At 33.5% G+C, this 21,094-nt stretch overlaps 1 protein-coding gene across 1 annotated transcript in view; it reads left to right on the forward strand.

The window, feature by feature from the left end:
• The first annotated feature begins 3,065 nt into the window (after positions 1-3,065).
• The window catches only part of LOC118756806 (putative uncharacterized protein DDB_G0277255), a 37,384-nt gene continuing 19,355 nt past the window's right edge, over positions 3,066-21,094 (forward strand). The window contains exon 1 of the mRNA XM_036491548.1: positions 3,066-3,167. Within this exon, the coding sequence (XP_036347441.1) occupies positions 3,066-3,167 (102 nt within the window). The remainder of the gene's footprint in view (positions 3,168-21,094) is intronic.

Consider the following 21,094-nt stretch of genomic DNA (forward strand, 5'->3'; position numbering starts at 1 on the left):
ATGTAACATTGGAAGCGTGCTACTAAAAATCTTATTAATATTTTTGAAAACAAATTAAACTTTATGAACTTTTGGAATGTCCCGAATAGTTTACGTAAACGAAAACGTTTCAAAAATATTTTTAGAATTTAATTTAAAAATAGACTATTTTATAAAATTCCAGTGACACGCAGGTTGTGGTAATTTACTGTACAAAAAATACGTAAAAGTCAAGTAAAATCGCTATTAAATGCACATAGTATGGAAATATAAAAAGAATTTCATCATATAAAAATGCTAAAATTAAACTATCATGATTTAAAATATTTTTCACGAGTGGTAAAAATAATGTACAATATATTGTACATTTACATTGAAAGGTTGTAAGTGTCTTGTGCAATATATTGTACAAACGTCCGCAAAGGTTGCAGTTCAACAGGCAATTAGGGTGGTTTTTGCCGTGGTTTTTGAAGAGCTTGTGTGCTGTTGTTGCAGTAAAGGGTAGGTTTTTGATTTCTTGATCTACCTAAGGCAGAAAAACCGGGAAGGTTTATTAAAACGGGTCATATGTGTTTTATATTGTAATTGTATCTGAAAATTTTCAAAATTTCTTTATAAAATTCTCTTCTCATGGAGAAGATTTAAAATTTTTAATGCAAGTCATAACTAAAGATACATAAAAAGATACAAAATATTCATTCCAACATATCTGCAGTAAAATCAATTATTTTGTACACACATACGTTCATTTTCAATGAAATAAAAGTTTTATTCCGTCAAACCTGGTGAAATATTTATTGAGCTTTCTTGAGTGCTTTTACTACTTTGCGGACTTTTGTACAATATATTGCACAAATTTGAGGTAGCCCTAATAGCTACCCAAACAACTTTTGAATATTTTTTTTTTACTTTTGGTATTATGAGGCTCTATGAACCCTGTAAATAAGAGGAAAATTTTTTATATTCATTAGGGACGGATTTGACCGGAAAGGGTTAAATTAAGAAAAAAAAATAAATGTTATCTTTAACTTAATTAAGTTTACTTAATATTATGCCATGGCAACCATACGCGTTCTCTTTAAGATTTCCAAACCCGTTGTATATTTGGTTTCTCCTTTCCTTCGTAGGTAGTTGCGCGTTTCCCAGAAACAAATAATTAAGAAAAACTGGTATAAATCGGTAATATGCTTAATTTGGTATAATAATTGAAACAAATACACTTAGGCACGGTGCACATTAGTGCGATACGATATGCGATACGATATGGATGCGACATCGACATGCTGAGTACGTGGTAATTGGTAGGAAGCGATGAAAACTGTGCACACTTGCACGACAGCGATACCGATGCGATATAATATCGCATGCGTATCGCACGTGTGACACCGCTACCATATAATATTGCATGCGTATCGCACGTGCGACACGGTTTTCTGAACGAGGTGAGATTAGTATTGCGCGGCATTTTTTGCAATAAGAGTGATCGTCTCACAGGCGGCATCATCTCCTCAATTTTTTTAGTCGAAATAATAAAAAAAGATGTTTATGGAACTATGCCAAAAAAAACTACTGTAGAACAGACATGACTAGTTTGGCATTGAGAAATATAGCGTCTGAGGTCAAGGACACAGGTAAATGCACAAAATAATATTTTTGTCGTGATGGTTTATTTGCCTTTGTTTTCATATCTTTAAAAATAAATTTATAGAATCCAATAATTTTAAACCTATTTATTTTTGATTTTGAATAGCAAAAAAGATTTAGTGTTTGTTTAAATGTTAATGATTAACTATTTTGTTTCAAATATTCAAATAAATAGTAATAAAAGTACTTAGAAACAATTAAGAAATAATTAATAATGAAGTATGCATGTAGGTAATTATTTTTGATTATTCGTTATATTTTTATATGTTTTTTCTCTTGAGTGTTATTTTATTATATTTAATCAGTTTTTAAATTAAATAGAGAAAGTACAAATTTGTGTGCTCTATAACCTAAAAAAATAATGAAGTAAAAATACCTGGTAAGTCATGTTATATTTCAGGTAGGTTTTGCCGAGTGAAGTAAGAATCGAGAGTGCGGTTTTCCGCACTTATAAGCTTGTAACTCAGTTGACTATATACCGAGTTTAGACTTTTCGAATGATATATGTATATAAACTTTTAGAAAACTTAAGAGATCTGTGTGTATTTTCTATGTTCATTTTTTTCGTCTTTTTTCAAATTTCGCAAAATTTTCACGCACTTTTTTATAAAGCAACTACACCTAGGTCCCTTTTTATGTGGTACATGCGTTCCTCAGAAAGCCGCATAAAAAAATCCGCATAAAAAAGTTCTTTACTTTCACACAAAAACATGGGATAAAGAATTCTAAAAAACCGCATAAAAAAATCCTGTGAGGCATTATTAAGCCAAAAAAACTATTTATTTCTTCACTTCGGCACTTATTATTCCATGTTAAACTGAACATTAATGGAATAAATAAAATTTTATCTATTTTAACAAACAAAATAAAAATATCACAATAAATACCTGACCTATGTAAGAATACAAAGAGAAATTATTTATCAAAAGCATTGTCTCTTACACATTGAAAAAAAGTAATAGAAACTCTCAAAAAAGCAAAATCGCTACTGCGAAATAATGATTTGAAAACCCGCATATACTACTCCTAAACTGATGCAAAATTAACATTTAATATATAGTTATTTTTACTTTAAAAAATCGGAGGAAAGTTATTCAACCTTTCATAAGAAAAAGAATATTTTTGGCTATACAACTCAAAAATCTTTGCCTAACCTTTTTTTTTTTAATTCAGCTTTCACCGATTTCTCCTTGTAGTGAAAGCAATATTCTGAAATAATTTGTCATGAAAATTGGAATATCTCATTTAATTTTTAGCCGACTTTGTAAAAATAAACATCAATTTTACTCTATATTAAACATACATTTCTCTTAAATTTTTGAAATGTTTATAGATATAAACATAGACCCATCATTCGAAAGGTCTAAACTCGGTTGAGAAGCAACTTATTTAACTCATTAACAAGCTTATAAGGGCAAAAAAGTTTGTGTAGCTATCACAAAATGTCGCATCGCATGTCGCATCGCTCTAATGTGCACAGCGCGCATTTCATATCGCATCGCGTATCGTATCGCATATCGCATCGCATATCGTATAGCGCTAATGTGCACCGTGCTTACATTTTCCACTTATAGCATGATGCTCGTCGAAGGCCTTCACGAAGATCAGCAGTATTGTTGAAGCAGCTATCTAATGATCATTAAGGGCTTGAGGTTTTGAAGTTTGTATGTATGTGTGAGAATCTTCATATGATGAACTTACGTAGTTGCCAGACAATTTTATACGTGTCTTTTGCGAATATTTTATAATGCAAAAAAGTTTATAGTAATATTCCATGAAATAGTTATTGTTTCAAAACGATATTCTACATAAATTCCCGTTTAGATTTAACCAGTAGAATCTCGCAAAACAAAAGCTCCGTACGTATTCACTTACTTGTACTATACAAATATGTACATATGTATTAAACTATATTTATGTAACATTTTTCATCGTGTGCATTTGAATGTACATACATATGTATATCCATATACATATGTAAACCCAAATTTTTACGTTATATGTAAGTAAATTGTTATTCTTTTTTAACCGACTTCCAAAAAAGGAGGAGGTTATCAGTTCGTCGGAATATTTTTTATTGTTAAGTTTGTTATGCATAGCTTTGGACCACGTCAACCGATTTCGATAATTCTTTTTTCCTCGCAAAGGTAGTGTCTCAGAGGTGGTCCCATACTAATCTGGTTTAGATCCGATCATTGGATCATGAAATATATATTAGGCTGTGTCGATTTTGTATGGGGAAAAATAAAAGGCATTTGACCGTGTTGTAATAGTAATATTATGATGTCTTAGGTCTAAGCCAATTGTTACTGGCCACGAGAAATTAATTTAAAACTGATCTTTAGCCCGCGCAATTGAATCAAAGTGTATGAATTTTGAAAATGAAACTTTGACTTGTAATATGTATGGAATGCGTTAATTATTATAAACAGGACGATATATCAAATTAAGGGTTATTAAATTTAGTACCTCACGAGCATTTATCATTTTTCAATAAGTCTACAAGTTTTTAAGATATTAAGGTAAAACTTACAAAAACTATAATTTTCCCTTATGAATTTTCAATTCTTCATTACTTCAGCAAGCAAAGAAAGTTAGACGAGATTTATTTCAAACGTTTTAATGTTTTCTGACGTTTATATAATATTAAAAGGACCATGGACTTGGTCACGCCGATTTGGTCAGTTTTCAAGATCGTGGTGAATGAAGTCAAACATGTATTGTCAAAGATTAGGAATCGTTTGATAAGTTAATAGTAGTTTCAAGCATATAAGTATTTACATACATTAACATATTACTATTAGGGTGAGAAACGCCCATTTTAAGTCCATTTATGCAGTCTTTAAAATTGGTGCGGAATGGTTTCATTAGTCACCGAAGAAGCACATTTTTCGCGGTTTCTAAATTTTCCGTTATATGAAAGTAAGAAACGTGCAATAAGTGTTTAGATATACATAAATATTTTAGTAAATTCCACTATGTGAAAAAGTGACTAGTAAATGCAATAGTCTTTAACATATCCTGGGATATCCTTTTGAGGACTCTCCAATTGGACGATATTGATTTGCACTCAGCTTAAACGAAAAAAGTCACTCCAACACACACACTTTTCTGTAATCCGGTTCTTTCATTTAAAAGTTATCTATATAATTGAAGAGAATGTTTTTTAGAAAAAAACTGGAGATCCACTTAAATTTTTCGATATAACTTTGGTAAATATTCCTCGATCGGTGCGTAATAATTACCAAGTTGAAGACGAGACTTACTGTTACTGATTTATGATAATAGTATGATGAAAATCGTTCAGATTATAAACAAATTATTTTAAAATAAAAAAATTTTTAACAAAATGTGTTGTCATTTCCCTATATTTACAATTTTTATATTGTATGCGTAAACATAAGTAAACTAATTAGTGTTTCTAGAAGTTGTGCCTGTTCAGTGTTTCCATACTCATTTGCATAAACAAGATTTTTCCACGATGATGGAAAATAATGGCTTTTCTATTAGAGCTACCGAAATTGTTCCTAAATTTTCAAAAATCCGTAAACTATAGCTAATATTAAAAAAAGATTAGAATATTTGGAACCAGCGATGCACGCTAGCAATATTAATGCTGTCCTTTAAATTTTTTTTTACTATAGGCCAGTGCAATTATCAAGAGAATAATTCAAATTTTATTGAAAACAGATAACATTGAGATTAACGATAATCTTAAGGGCTGCGCGAAATGATATCACAGCGCACAGCAGTGCGCGCGAGTGACGAAAGCATCCACAGTAGCACGCTGAAATGACTCGCTTATATATACACGAGATTTGGAAGTTTTTATCCAAACGTCCAATCGACATGTTTGATATATCGTTGGAAAGGTCTTGCAGAGTTCAAATATATTCAAGCTTCTTAAACGATTAATCGGATTCTTAAAAATTAGGCTAAAGTGTTGCGAAACAAAAAACGTTTTTTTGCTTTTGCCGGTTTAAGGGGGCATGTGGAAACACCCAACATATTTAGTGTTATTCTATAGGCGAATACCTTTCAAACGATACCTTATATATTAAGTTCCGGCCACTAATTGGAAAGATATAGAGATAAATGTGTTTTGGTTCGTGTCTCCACTACGAGATGCTTTGGTATGTATGTGGCGTCTGTACGTACCATCATTTAATTTTTTTCAAACTTTCGGGAATTAAAGTACACAAAAAACTAAGAAGGTTTTGTTCCAGGATGTTTTGATTCGTATGCCTGTGTGGGCGTGGCTGCTGCCTGAAATTCGAAAAAAGGCAATTTTTTAAACTACCACTGGGGCCGCACTACCCAGTCCATGTCATTGATGTGGATATCAGTAGAAGGGTCTTCAAACAAGCTATCTAACGCTATCTTTTGTGTTTATAAAATATAAATACGCCATAACGTTATCGCCTGAAAACTAAAAATCGGGCTGCTGAAAATAGAGATTTCGGGCACTTTCTCAAAAACTGGTCAGTCGATTTTATTCTAGGTTTCCATAAGTCTAGCGCAAAACCTTAGCTTTCATCTGGTATATAGCTTATATCTGGGAAAACTCTTGTTGTGGAGATATTGGTATTCAAATTGAAAAAATGTCGCTCCAAAAATGGTCAAATGGTTAAAAATTAACATATCCGTATAATTTGGTTACTTTAAGATATAAAAACAACATACCCAGTCCCCCAAAAAAATCGCTCATTCCCCGATTGCCACTTAAACCGAAATTCCCTGCAAATCGAGAAATTTCCCGCGAGTTGACAAGTTGAAGGATGCAGCTGTGCTAGTCACTTCGTACATGTCTTGGAAACCACAATTTGTGTGTATTTTAGAGTTTTTTTCAGTCACATGCCGAAATTGTAACATTCTTCCCCATTTTAATTGCAGGTATGTACACAGTATTTAACTATGCTACATGGGTTTATCACCCGCACTTAACCTACCTGGTATTTACCTATAGTTGTACATAAATATGTATGTATGAATGCATTTAGTTCACCCAATGTGCGGCTACTACTACATACATATGTATAAATTGCCACTGAGCAAAACTACTTGAGAAAAAATCATTAGTTTAATAGCACGAGTGCAACACCGTACACGTGATAGAAGTAAAATTTCTTAAAAAAAAGCACAAGTGTGCGCCCCACACCCAGTAGAAATCTTAACAACAATTAAACTAAGGCAATCAGACGAATACAGTTGTTTATTGTATCCAAAGTTGGTACCAAGTTGATAAGTTTTTATCATTTCTCATATTTTTTTTATTTTTTATTTTTTCGAATACATATCATCATATCCTTGATCATCCTTTTTCGCTTTATTCCGTATTCGAAAAACTATGTGTTTCAATGGACACATCGATTTGAATACATAATTTAGACTTAGAGAATATGTTTAGCAATTTATTTGAGAAAAATAAAACATTTAGTTTATTGTTTGTATTTTCGTCGATTTTAAATTTGCTACCCCAAAATAATTGATATCAAATAAAACACCTCTTTGAGGTAAAATTTTCGAGTGACGAAAGCCGAACTAGAAACACAAAATTTATGATATCAATTTCGTGACGAAAATTATACGCATTTTTTAACTGCCTTTCAAACGTACGGAAAATCTTTTTTTATTATACCCGAGCGCACTTGTGCACAAGGGTATATTAATTTTGTTCACATAACGGTTGTTTGTAACAGCCAAAACGAATCGAGATAGATATAGACAAATGTATACATAAATGATCAGGATGAAAAAATAAATCGATTAAGCCATGTCTGTCTGTCCGTCCGTCTGTCCGTCTGTCCGTCTGTCCGTGTAAACGATAACTCGAGCAAAAATTTAGATATCTCAATGAAATTTGGTATGTAGGTTTCCCTTAATCCAAGGTAGGTTGGTATTGAAAATGGGCGAAATCGGACTTTAACCACGCCCACTTCCCATATAACGGTAATTTCCAGAAATACGAAAACTGCGATATTTTAGTAACTACTGAAGATAATTCACTCAAAATTGATATTTACAATAAGTTTTAGACGAAAAATAAGAATATTATAAATTTTTGGAAAATGGGCGTAGCCACGCCTACTTATGGTTACATGTGTATATCTTGGTAACCGCTGCACCAATTTCTTCCAAACTTGGCACAGTTGTTGGCCTTGGTACAGCATAAAAAACCGCCGAAACTTTTTAAAATCGGACAATAACCACGCCCACATCCCATATAACGGTAATTTAGAGAAATACAAAATCTTCGATAAATAATTAAATATTGAAGCTAATTTATTCAAAATTGATGCTTGTAATAATTCTTTACCAAGAAATACGTTTATGGTAAAATTTTGGAAAATGGGCGTGGCACCGCCCACTTATGATCACATATAAGTATATCGGTAACCGTTCTACCAATTTGTACCAAACTCGGTATGGTTATTGTGCTTGCCACGTGTAAGCAAAACGTTGAAAATTATTGAAATCGAACTAAAATAACGGCCGATTCTCATATAACGGTAAATTTAAGAAATGCTTGAAACTTCAATATTTCGAAATTGAAGGACGCTAATTTACTCAAAATTGATACACCTCGGCTTACCATCTAGCGGAAGGTTTCGGAAGGGTGAAAAAATATATATTTAATACTTGCGCCGGGTATTTAATGTTCGGCTCCGCCCGAACTTAGACTTTCTTACTTGTTATTTATTCGGAACGTTGCGAACTTCCTTTTACTGCTAGAAGCACAATTAAAAAAAAAAACAGAACTTTTGCAATCTAATTATCTAATAATATGCACCAAACCTTTTTGCTGAACCTAGAATTTTTAACAAGAATTGGTCTTATCCAACTAGTCTGCTGTGGGTCACTTGGCGGTCGATGCGCGGGCTCTTACAATTAAAATATAATTCTAATATTTTGCAGGCTTGTCGTTGACTTCATGATACAATATATTTTCACTATTACCAAGGGATTTGAGAAAAATTAGATTTTCGACCCGCCCTAATATATATATATATATTTTTTTTTTAAGTCGGTTTTTTTTTGCTAAAAATTACCTGTTCACTTTTATATTTGGATCGCTCGGATTATAATAAAAGTTAAGCACAAATCCGGAGTTTCAAACTTTTGCGATTAAGGGAGAAACTTAATGCGAATTTTTCAGAAATTCACTTTAATTTTACCGTCTTTCACCACTAAATAGGCCATAGAAGAAAATAAAGGTTTTTTTCACCAGTGGTTTGAAGCGATGCACCAGCTTAGCACTGCGGGATGAAACTAGCGACTGTATTTGGAAGTCTAGATTTTTTTGGTGATGCGGAGATCAGCAGCTCCGTTAGCGTGACTCTTGGGCAATTCCGTGCACCGCGAGCAAAGTTCTCCAACTCGAAGCTGCGCTATTACCTGGTCACGAGTTCCTAATCTTTGTATGAAGCTGGTGGTAGAATGAGAAGAAGGAATCGCTGCTCGTGGCAAGCTAAGTTGGGGGTGACATGTGGCACCGAAATTGTAAAGATGATGGCGTTTCTTGTTTTTTGCGTCCAAGCAAGTAGGCACATAGAGTGCATGTAAAGAGTCCAGGACTATCGAATTTTGATTAAAATAATCTGCGTAAAGCAGTAAAAATCACGTTAGGAATGGGAAAAATGAAAGTTGGACGCAACAGGAAGATGATGTTGTGATATATTTTACCTGATGGCTGCCTCAAATATGATGATGTTTCCCCCTCGGAAGTTAGATAAGAAGGAAGGAAGTTAGTGACTTTGTCAGAATAGTCTTTGGCTTATCGTTTGGCAGAAAGTAATAATGTACATTAATATGGCGGATAAACCTCAGGGTTGCTTCTTTTTGTATGCTAATGGATTATGTACTAAAAAAAAATTTAATAGATTATCACATCATGATTGTAAGGAGTGTCTTTAAACCGTTCACTACAATTTTTATATTTTTTGTTGGCCATTCAATTTATGTTCTGGTTTACTGGGCGAAATGTTGCGGCGAACATCACCCAGCGGAATCGCTCCGATCGACGAAATTCGCACAGCGATTTGGTTCTGTTTATACTTTTAGATGTTGGCCGGACAAGGGATCGAACGCAGGTCCTCCGGAGTGGTAGTACGCACCTCTATCCACTCAGCCTCAAGGGATTAAATAGGAATTTCAACGGCAAATTTTATAGTGAAGTCATAGTAGATTTGTCATGACAGAGAATTGGAGAGAAAAAAATATATATATGTAAATATCAACAACAAATAATTTAAGCGAATTCTCTCCTAATATTCTCTTTGCAACTCATTTAAACATTCCTTAGATTTATATATAAAAGTACACTCTGGTAAAGGTATACTGACGGGTTTTTGTATGGTAGCTAATTCTTTTTGAATACTAAAATGCTAGTCGGAGAATTTCTCACGGGGGAATCGCCGCCATCTTGAAACCAAAGGAGGTCAAGGTTTTCCAAGGTGGACACACAGCCGTATTGGGGCCGCAACGAAACTGTACCTGTACGTGTTCCCCTGAAGATGAGAAAACGCTTACCACTTTCGTTTTCAAAATGGCGACGATTCCACAGCTCCTTGAGTCCTTCAAAACAAGTTTTACATTCTCTGCGACTACTTATACTATTCTAAAAAAAATTAAATACCATTCAAAAAATCCTCCATTTACCAATTTTCGACGATAATATGACTGCGGTAAACTATAAGTTATTACTATAAATAATATTTGTTAACTGGCACGGGTCACTTCATATGCATACATAATGGGGTCATCGCAAAAGTTAAATGTCATTTTGAGCAGCAGCATCCAATGAAGTGATGAGGTCAATGATCACGAGCAAAGATCACAAAATACGTATATCTGAAGTGAAACTACCCCAAAATTATGTTTTGGGTTTAAACAAACCCATTCATTAAGTTCGGATGCTGTAAGGGTTGCCTATTGTCATGGCAAGCTTTGTAGGCACACTTCACCCCATAAAAATGTTTAAAGATAAATAGATACATGTGTATGTATGTATGTAGTCGTATGTGCGTAAATATATACATACGACGATGATGATGAATATTGATATCGACGGTACTTGTGCAAAACCTCGTATCTCAAAACACTGTCAAACAACACTCTCTAACATATCACGCGCTATTATTAACAGAAAATCATTTTTAATAACTTTTTGTATTGAATATTAAAGATGAACTACTTTTTAGTTAATAAAGAATAATACATAATGAATCGTAGTATTTTAAGGCCTATTTAAATAAATTTTACGAGATACGAAGTAGTAGTGAGTTCTGAGATACGAGGTTTTGCCAAAGTACTGTCGATATACTTAACCCTTTTCCAGCATTTGTACGATATATCGCACACATTTTTTTAAATTTTTTAACAATATTTAATATATTTTTTTGGAACGTTATCACATGCCGAAAACTGGATCTGATTTTCGAAAGATCATATATCTTTTCAAAATAAAGGCTTAAAAGAAACACAAACAATTTTATTTATATATTTCCGTTTTTATCAGACCTTTTGATTAAAAAATTCATGCTAATATGCAGCCAAGAATGCTCAAAATTATAAAATTCAATATCCATTCTTAATCTCTATTCACTTTTTTATAAAAGTTTTTGGTTAAAAAAATATGTAAGTCATGAAAAAATGTTACGATATATAACACAAATTCCACGAGCACATAAATCAATTTGGTCGATATATAGTTCAAATAATGGCAAAGGTTGTTAGCCTGCTATGGCCCCTGCTGCAAATCAAACTGGTTCAGAACTTGCGCTGAGCTAGCCTGAAAAGGGACGGTACTGGTTTTTCATCTTTCCCAACTCCATGCTTTCAACTGTCTTTTTTAGCATGGCGATGTCCGACGAAGTGACAATTGTCGCCCTCTGCAGAAATTTTGAACTTGTTCTGAGCTGACTCTGGCTTAGATGGTTCTGAGACAGTGCATATAGTAACAGTTCCTAGATAGTTCAAATAGAGTCACCTCCGGGCTAGAACAAATATGGTTAGTTTTGTGCTGGTTCTAAGAAGTATAGTTTAAAAGAAAAGTTTATTTAAAGAAAAGGCTCTATTTTTCTTTAAATAAGTACGGATACAATTTTGTAAATAAAAAATATGTACTTCATTTTATGTTTAAAGGGCTATTTGTTTTGCACTAATTTACTTTTTGAGGCAAACTGTGCTTTAAAATTAGGAACATAAATTGTCAATTATTCCTTCATTTTCTAAAACCGTTATTTTTAAAAATAATTTATATTTGTTACGTATAATGGGTATTTCTGTGGTATTTATAATTAAAAATCTAAACTAAATCGTGTCAAAAAATGAGAAAAACGGTGATATATTGAATGCTCATTTGTGATAACTCAGCGTTAAATTGTATTAAATGTATTGATATGTAATACATAAGACTCCCCGGCATCTGCGCTTGATTGTGTTGGCATAACAAAAATGAAAATAGTGGAAAAAAGCAAACGATAATTTACAAGGCGTACTTAGCACGGTGCATAGGCAACTGGCTGAGTCAGTGGGATCGTCGGTTCGAATCCTACTGAAAGAAGTCTGATGAGGAAATGTGGTGATTTCCGACATAGCTATCACTTCTACCATTTTTTCAAATTATTGTTGCTTTTCCACAATAAATTTTCATATAAAAACGGCCTCGAGCTCAATATAAATTGTTGAATACTTTTGTTTATTTTTTTTAAATCTGATTAAAAACATTTTGATGAAAAATCGTTAAATTTAACTTTGTTTTGAATACAGTTTTAAAACGCGGTTTATATGATTTTGTTTTAAGCACGATCATTTTTTTTATAAAATAATAACAAACAAATTTTAACTCTAAATATATTGCGAATATTTAAAAAAAGAAATGGTGTCCGCAGACCTTTGCTGTTAAGTGTAGCTTAACTAAATTTTATATTTTGCATTCAGTTTTATACGTACGTATAAAAATGCCATTAATGTTACCAATGGGTAGGTTCAGAAGGCGCAGCAGTTGAGCGCAACCGGTGCTAAAAAAATCAGTGATCGTAACGCGTCTTCTGAACGGCTTCATACATTAGCTGTCAAATTCACAACACACAAGATGTTGTCTCAAATGATCAGAAAAATATTACGATCATCTACACGCAACTGTTCAGTTGATCAGAAGTACCCAACAACTCGTTGAGAAGGTGCAATCGCAACAGTTACTGAGCTGTTGCGCCTTCTGAACGTGCCCAATAACGACTTTTTTGGAAATATTTTAGCAGTTGCCCCATAAACTATGTATGTACATATTAAATAAACGAAAACAGTTTGTTATTAGTTTTAGGGTCTAAGAAAATCGAAAAAAATATAGTATATTACATTTGTGCATCTTTTGGCAGCTTTCACATGACCAGGATGAGTGGCATTGATGACAGCGCAACTAGCAACATATGAGTTTCAACCAGTGATGGAAAAGTAGGCACAATAGTGCCATTTTTGGCACTTTCATTCGCAAGGGCACTTTTGACACAATTCATCCTGTTTTGGCACAATCATCTATCTATATAAAAATGGTGTGAAAAATGTATAGTAATTCATCAATTGAGAACGGTTGGGCCGATTTGGCAAATTTTTTTTTTGTTATTCGTAATTGCCAGGAGAAGGTTCTTAAGAAAGAAAATTTTGGGAAAACCTCTGGGAAAGTTGTGAAATTGGAAAAATCGAAAATCGATTTTTTGTATGGAATTTCGTGTACAATTCCTTCGGAATGGCTTTCGAAGGGAAAAATAGAAAATTCTAAGTGGAAAACTAGGAAAAATCCGGAAGAACGTGAAAAATTTGAATTTTTTCGACGAAATTTTGCATGAAAATTCGTGGTGAAGCTTCGAAAATGTCGGATAATTGAGCCGTTTATTTTGAAAGTGGTATAAGTCACTTCCCAGCTCTTGAACTTAAATGGTCGGTTACTGGTATCTGAACGCGTCGGTTATTCGATCAACTTCATCAACCATTGCTAGAAGGTTTTGTCATTAGTTTACGACGATAGAACGATTTGCAGATGTATTCGGTTACAAGTAACCGGCCATTTAAGCGCAAGGCGACGAGGTGACTTATACCACTTTCAAAATAAGCGGCTCAATTGTGAAATTCATTGTGAGCATGAATTAATTAGGAAAAATTTTCTCCTATGTTTCATAACCGATTCGAATGGTTGCTGTGTTTTTGGAAAGGCGTTAGGAAGGAGGAGTGCACAAAGTTTTAATTTTTCCGATAAGTGGCGCATGGGTCGAGCTACACTAAAAAACTGCATTTAGTACGCATTTGAAATTTGGCACGTAGGTAGCTTCTTGCCTGGATTAACATATAGGATATTTTTTCTGATACCGACCAGATACCGATTTATTGGAAAAAAACCTTATTTATGGTGCAACTTGCTTGAAATTTGGCATGTAGGTAGCTTATTTCCAGGATTAACATATAGGATACTTTCTTTTGATAGGTGGACCAGGGTACAAAAAATCTTATTTATGGTCCGATTTGCTTGAAATTCGATACCCGCATTATATATATGCGTAGAATAGAATTGAGTCATTGTTTTACAGTTCGAAAGGTGTTTCAAGGCGCCGCAAACATGCGGGTATTGGCTATTTAACAATACTTATTACACAGGCCAACAAAAATATAAAAAATTATGAGATTTTTTTATGCTGATTATGAATCCGTAAGCGTAGAGTTTCCATCAGCTCCAGATTTTAATAAAAACTATAAATAAACTTAAACCCCTGAAAATACCATTCCTGCACCTTGACGCTTAGATCACCTATAGTCGTTTATTGAACAGCTAACACTGATTTTTACACAATACAATTTTTTTTTTTAATTGAATAATTTTCCAGTATTTTTTTTATTATTGTGACCATCAGGGCAAGGTGCAGGAATAGTATTTTCAGGGATAGTAGTCTGTAGTTCTAGCTTTAATTTAAGCCTAAATTGAAGGTTCTTAGCTTCACTTGGCATTTCCAATTGGCGTCAGTTTGTACATAAGAGAAACGACTGGCGTGCTTTGTTGAACTCGGCCAAAATCGCTCAGACGGTTACAGTGCCAATTAAGAAGAAGAAGAAGGGAGGTCCTATTACCTTTTGTTTCCTTGCTAGAGCTTCTCAAATATTGCAAGAAACGCAATTTTTTGACACTTTGACCACGTTTTTTCTCAAAATCTGGAGCTGGTGGAAACGTTATACTTACGGATTCGTAATCAGCACAAAAAAGTATATCAACTATAAATTTAACATATGCCGCATCAAAATCGGTGTTGCCCTGTGTTACCTACACTAATTATATAAAGACAAGCTCCTTCTTTTTATAAGAGGTGATCTCGCGAACGGCTGTACCGAGTTTTTTGAAATTTTGGACACCTACTGCAGACTTTCTATATATTAAGGGAGCGCACTGTGGTCTCGAACGTAGATCTGGCGCGAATTTATTCAAAAATAGACTAGTCGCATACCTGATTTTGTTTATGTTTATATAATAGCTAAAAGAATGCACTACGCGAATCAGCAAAAATTGGAAATAATAAATATTTTTTTGTTAGTGAAAAAACACTCGAAATGTATCAAACCGGAAATTCGGTGTACCTAGCATTTATATGTCTCATGCAATTATTCGTAAAATACATATCTTTTCATTAGAAAGGTGTGGATTTTTTGTATGAACATTATGGAAAAAGCATCCCAGAGTAAGCTTTTGTAATTGTTTATTATTATTAATAAATAGTAGTAAAATATAGTTGATTTATGAAACTATAATTTTGAAAGTACTTTTGCGAACATTTTTATTGGAGAAATTTATTAAAAATTTGGAATTAGGGTGGAGCAACGCGACCAAAAATTCATCAAAATTTCTCAAAAATAACAAAATTTCGTTGTCGTCTAGGATATCATTTTTTGTAGTTGAAAATGAAGAAATTCAGCCCGTGCCGTAAAACGTGGAAGGCCAATGAAAAATTTTAGTGAAAGTGGGTCTAGGGCTAAGCAAAAGAAAGTAAAAGCATTGGCAGCGACGAAGTGGACAATACAGCCGCAGTTGTTAAAGAAATTGCTACGCCAGGTTCCCCAAAACATGCCGCAAAAAAAGTACAAAATATTAAAGAGTTCAACAGAGTTACCGAAATGTAGATGTCTGACATCCGAAGAAGCTCTGTCGTTGATTATTAACACAAAATCAAGGAAATCCATGTTAAAATCCCATCGGATTTTGATGACGACCAATACTTCTGGTTTTTCGATATTTCATTTAGCTGTTTAGTATTATATTTACATATATACTGATTATATACTCAATGAGTATTACTAAAGTATCATATGCTTAATATCACTTGTTATTTTTACATTAAGAACTAAAATTTTTGCTGAAAGAAAAACGGAGTTTAAACGCAATAAATAATACTAAGAATTATGTTAAACTAACTTTACAGTTTTTATATAACTATTAGAAAGCAAAAATGGGCTTAATTTTTGCAAGTTCATTTATGTTAAACAAGACATAAACATACATTTATCTAGAGAATGTGTTCTCTCGGAAAAAACAACAATGAAAATGGATACTGCGACATAAATTTAAAATTTTGGCAGGGTGGAAACCCGAAAATATGTCTGGATTAAAAAACTTCCGTTTACCTTTCATTTGACACCGATATTGCCATATTTTTTTATAATTTAACGATAGTGTTTCTTATCCGTCTTGTAGCTATACTTTTGGCCATAATTGCGGTACCAGCCCCGCAAACATTTGGAGTCATAAATGAGTCTTTAAGGAGTCCTATTTCGGAGCCATTACGCTCATAATGAGCTCATTTAAGAGTCCTATATGAGGGTGTTTCACTTCCTCCGAAGGTCGACTTATTTGAGCTTAAATTCATACATCAAATGAGCCTCCATATGAGTCATATTGGCCTCTTATTGACCTCATATACGGCTCATTTTGGACTCTTTTAAAACAACTTTTGGCCATATATGTATATGAATAATTTCAGACTCTTTTTGAGGCTGTTATCGGCTTCTTAAATTACTACATTCGGACTCTTATTTTAAGTTGTTCTTTGAGTCTTATTGAACGCACTATATTTGCAAAGGCATTCAGCAAAAGTTCCCTTCAAATAACATATGTACATACATACTTACGTGCATATACACATTCCAACATGCATTCAATAGCAGCAGCTGCAAAATTTAGTTCATTTTTTGTTTCCTAATTATTTTCAATTTCTGTATAAACAAGTTTAGATATAAATTTCAAATCATTATTGTTTTTATTTGGCACAAGGTGCTGGTTCATAACTTGGATCATATATGAATCCTAAAAGATTCATATAAGAGTAAACAATTTTCTTGTTTTTGAAACTCATATTTCTTACCTACCTAGGACTCCTTTCGGACTCATATATTCGGAACGCTCAGAATATTTTTGCGGGGAGCAGAGGTATCGAAACGATGTATTGTTTCAAAAGTGCCACTTTTTAAGCAGATTATTGTGTCCGAATTTGAGCATAATCGGTTACAGTTCATAGGAGATACGAATTTATTCGTGCTCAGAACCCATGTGGAGCGTGGCATCACCCATACATATCGAATTTTCCATACCGTATATCTCTGGAAGTATTTGTGGTAGTGTCCTGGAAATCGGTATAGAGATTTCGGGGCTACTGGAAAAGGGGGTGTGGCACTTTCAAAACATATTGAAACTTTTACCTATCTGTAAATACATACACCCAGAATAAAGTGTTTTTTATTTTTCGTAATAAATTTTTTTGTTAATTTTTTATAGAAATATAGTTCATTTTGCATCAAATGGCACCAAATTTTCAGTATACAGTTTTGTAGTTGACTCAATTTCAGTATCATAAATTGCAAGTTTTAAATGGCTATAAGTTACCGTTGGTTTTTGGGAACTTTTTCGCTGATGATGTTGCGCATTTTCTCCGTATAACCAATGCGTGATAGTTTTTTTTTTGTATGGGAAAAAATGCCGAAGAGTGTCAGTATGTAAAAGACTTATTCTGGTGGATGAACTCCTCCTAAACGGCCCATACGGGTTTAGTGAAATTTTTTTATGTGGTTGAGTAGGTCCCTGTATAGTTTAAGTTCACAACTTAAAACGTCAGGTGGGGCTGGAGTCGAGTTATTACTTAAAATCGTATTTGTGATCCGATTTGACTCATATTCGAGATATATATGTATTGGTAACGATAGGGGCAATACTATTGAAAAAAATATGCACAAGGTGGCGCTGGAGCCGAGTTATTGCTAAAAATCGTCATTTCGGAAGCACCAGGGATCAAAGTCAAATTACCTCCGTTAAATTAACCATCACAACCATTGCGGTCCTTGTTTTACGGTGAGTAAACAGAATGTGGACCAATGATACTCACCAGTTTGGAAAATTTCCACCAACTATACTTTACAGATTCAAGGACGATTCACCATCGAGGTGCAAGGACTTCTTCCCGGTATAACGCTTTCGTCAGGTTATTTAAGACGGCAATGGGGGATATGCCTTCTGTCGACCACAAAACCAAACGTGAACGTGAATTGCTGGCGAAAACGTTGGTCCAAATGCTTCAATAAAAAAATTAATTTTGTGCGGGACGAAGTTCGCCGGGTCTGCTAGTAATTTATAGAAGCTTAGCATAATATGCCAATCTACTATATAACAAATAATCATATATTACATTATAGGTTAAAAAATTACAAAAAGTGAAAATTAAAAGCACTAAAAACTTAAAATAAGGGCCCTGAGAAATATTGGGTGGCAGCTTTTGACAAAACGCAGAATCCTATTGTGAAGGCCCAGCACAAAAAAAAGTTTTCGCAACGACAAACTTTTAATTCAGAACTTTTTAGAAGATTCTAAGTTTACAGTTTTATAGTCCAATAAATAAAAGGGCAAGTTTCTGCAAAATCCATTTGATTTTTGATAATTTTTTTTGATGACGGTGGATATATTTTCATCCAATAAAAAACTTCCGAACACACTTTATATCGAAAAAATGCGTAAAATCGTAGACTTGGAATCTCTCTAAAAATTCTGAATTAAAAGTTTGTAGGTGATTTTTTTTTAATTTTTGTACAAAGTTAGAAATGTGGATTTTTGTACATACATACATCGATGTATGGTGTTTGTTAAATTATGAAATAGGCTTTTATATAAAATCAAAAAAAAAAATTATCAACTGGTTAAACTGGTCAAAATGTCTTACCGCCATCATTTCGCATATAGGTACATATATGTGTGAACACGTCAGAATAGCTATATTTCTGTGTATTTCCCCATGTTCCAAAATCTTCTCGATTTTTGACATTTGCTTGGTTCTTAACGCGGCAATTAGGGATAACAAGTAGATGGTAAATGTACGCATGTTTATTTATCTGCCTATTTATGTTTAACTTAATCATGCGCGATAGATTACGTAAAAGGTATTTAAAATATCTCTCGCTATAGTAGTAGCCAAATTACAATGTAAATATAATTTTATAAGATAATTTAAGGCGCATTCAAAAGCTTGACTGCACACACAGAAAAATTAAAATTCATTTGATTTTTGTAGTAGAATTTCACACACAAATTTGCACACAAATTTGTCAAACGTGTCATTTCTACCATGAAGAAGGCAAGGCTTACACCTTTAAAGCACAGTCTACAGTGGGCCAATTCTCGTTCTATGAAAATTTTATTTCGTTATATCGAGCCCTAACCGCCAAAATAACGTAAGCGCCATTTTTTTCACAATTTTCTTTTTGATGCATCTAGATGTTCTAGGAATATTTCTGCATAAAAAAAATTAAAAAAAATGTCGCTTACGTTATTTTGGCGGTTAGAGCTCGATATAATGATTTACTCTATCAAAGTGTCAAAAGCAAACGTCAAGCTGTGAGGTTCAACTTATATTGGGCTCTGATTTGTGTTTCTATTTGCAAGGTTTATTTTGCGAATTCAGAGTTAAATTGTTACAAAAAGTGCCTACAAGCATCTTAGAAAATAATCGAAGCTAAGTGAAAGTTTTGTTTTATATTAAATTTAATTAAATTTCACTAGCATACATCTAAGTTGTTATCATTGTTGTTGCAATTCCTTTGTAGTTCGTTTTTATTTTTGCACATTTCTTTTGCTCTTTTTATACCTTTCATGAGCATGAAATGGTATTATAACTTTGATCCGATGTTTGTAAGTACCAGAATAAGAAGAGATAGACCCATTAAAATGTATACTTAAATGATCAGAACGGCGAGCTGAGTCGATTTAGCCATGTCCGTCTGTCCGTCTGTTTGTATGCAATCTAGTCTCTCAGTTTTCGAGATGTCCGGATGAAGGTTGGTAGGTGGGTTTATTTTTATAAAGTGTTAATCATTTGCCGGACCCGGAAGAATCGGACCACTATAACATATAGCTCCCATACAACTTATTGTTCAGATATGAGATTTTTCGTTATACCTTCTCCATTTATGCAGCTAGGAACATGACATTTTGCAATACTTCCACCCATTATCAACAGAAAACTGAGAGTGAAAATTACAAAGATCGGATCACTATAACCTATAGCTCCCATACAACTGATTGTTCAGATATAAGATTTTTCGTTATAACTCCTCCATTTAAGTAGCTAGGAACATGAAATTTTGCACTGTTGTCAGTCATTATCAAAGAATACTTTCAGTGAAATTGGCGAAGATCGGGTCGCTATAACCTATACCCTCCATAACGTAAATTCCATTGACGTAAATTTAGAAAATTTTGACATGCTGCTTAGTAGTTCTTTTTGGCCTTCCGGAGCTTTCGTTCGTGAATTTGAGTGGTACAGGCCCAACAAAAATAATAATTTAGCAAATATTCCCCGTCAGAATACTGAATCAAAAAAACTGATTACTAAAACTGCTTTAAGTATTTCTTATCAAAACGTAAGAGGCTTATATACTAAATTAACGAACTTATATCTTAATAGCCTTGAATGCAATTATAGTATAATTTCTTTCACTGAAACTTGGCTCAAACCTCACATTTTTAATTCAGAGATTCTTTCAAATAATTATCACATCCACAGAAAAGATCGGGAGGACAGAGCCGGCGGATGTATGTATGTGTGTGTTGTAACCGCTCTCAAAGCGGCGCTCTGCATGCTTTAGTCACTGTTCTTGCAGGGTTACATATACATACTCAGATGTGAACAGTCAAATACGTGCGTAATAAATTTTGTATGAAGTAATTATTATTTTTAAATCGGAACATTTTTAAACGATAATCAAATATAAAGTATTCATTTTTACTATGCATTATTTCCCTTTGTGTAAATCAAGTTAATGTACTTCGCAATAAGTTTGGCAAAGTATTAGATCTTGTTTATGTTGATCATGCATCTAAGTCCGCTGTCCCACTAGTTCTGCCCGAAAATGTCTACCATCCTGCTTTCGAGATATCTTACGAAATTATAATCGATGG

This window comes from Rhagoletis pomonella, unplaced genomic scaffold (assembly GCF_013731165.1).
Source record: "Rhagoletis pomonella isolate Grant_MI unplaced genomic scaffold, Rhpom_1.0 Rhpom_scaffold_00002, whole genome shotgun sequence".
Classification (NCBI taxonomy): Eukaryota; Metazoa; Arthropoda; class Insecta; order Diptera; family Tephritidae; genus Rhagoletis; species Rhagoletis pomonella.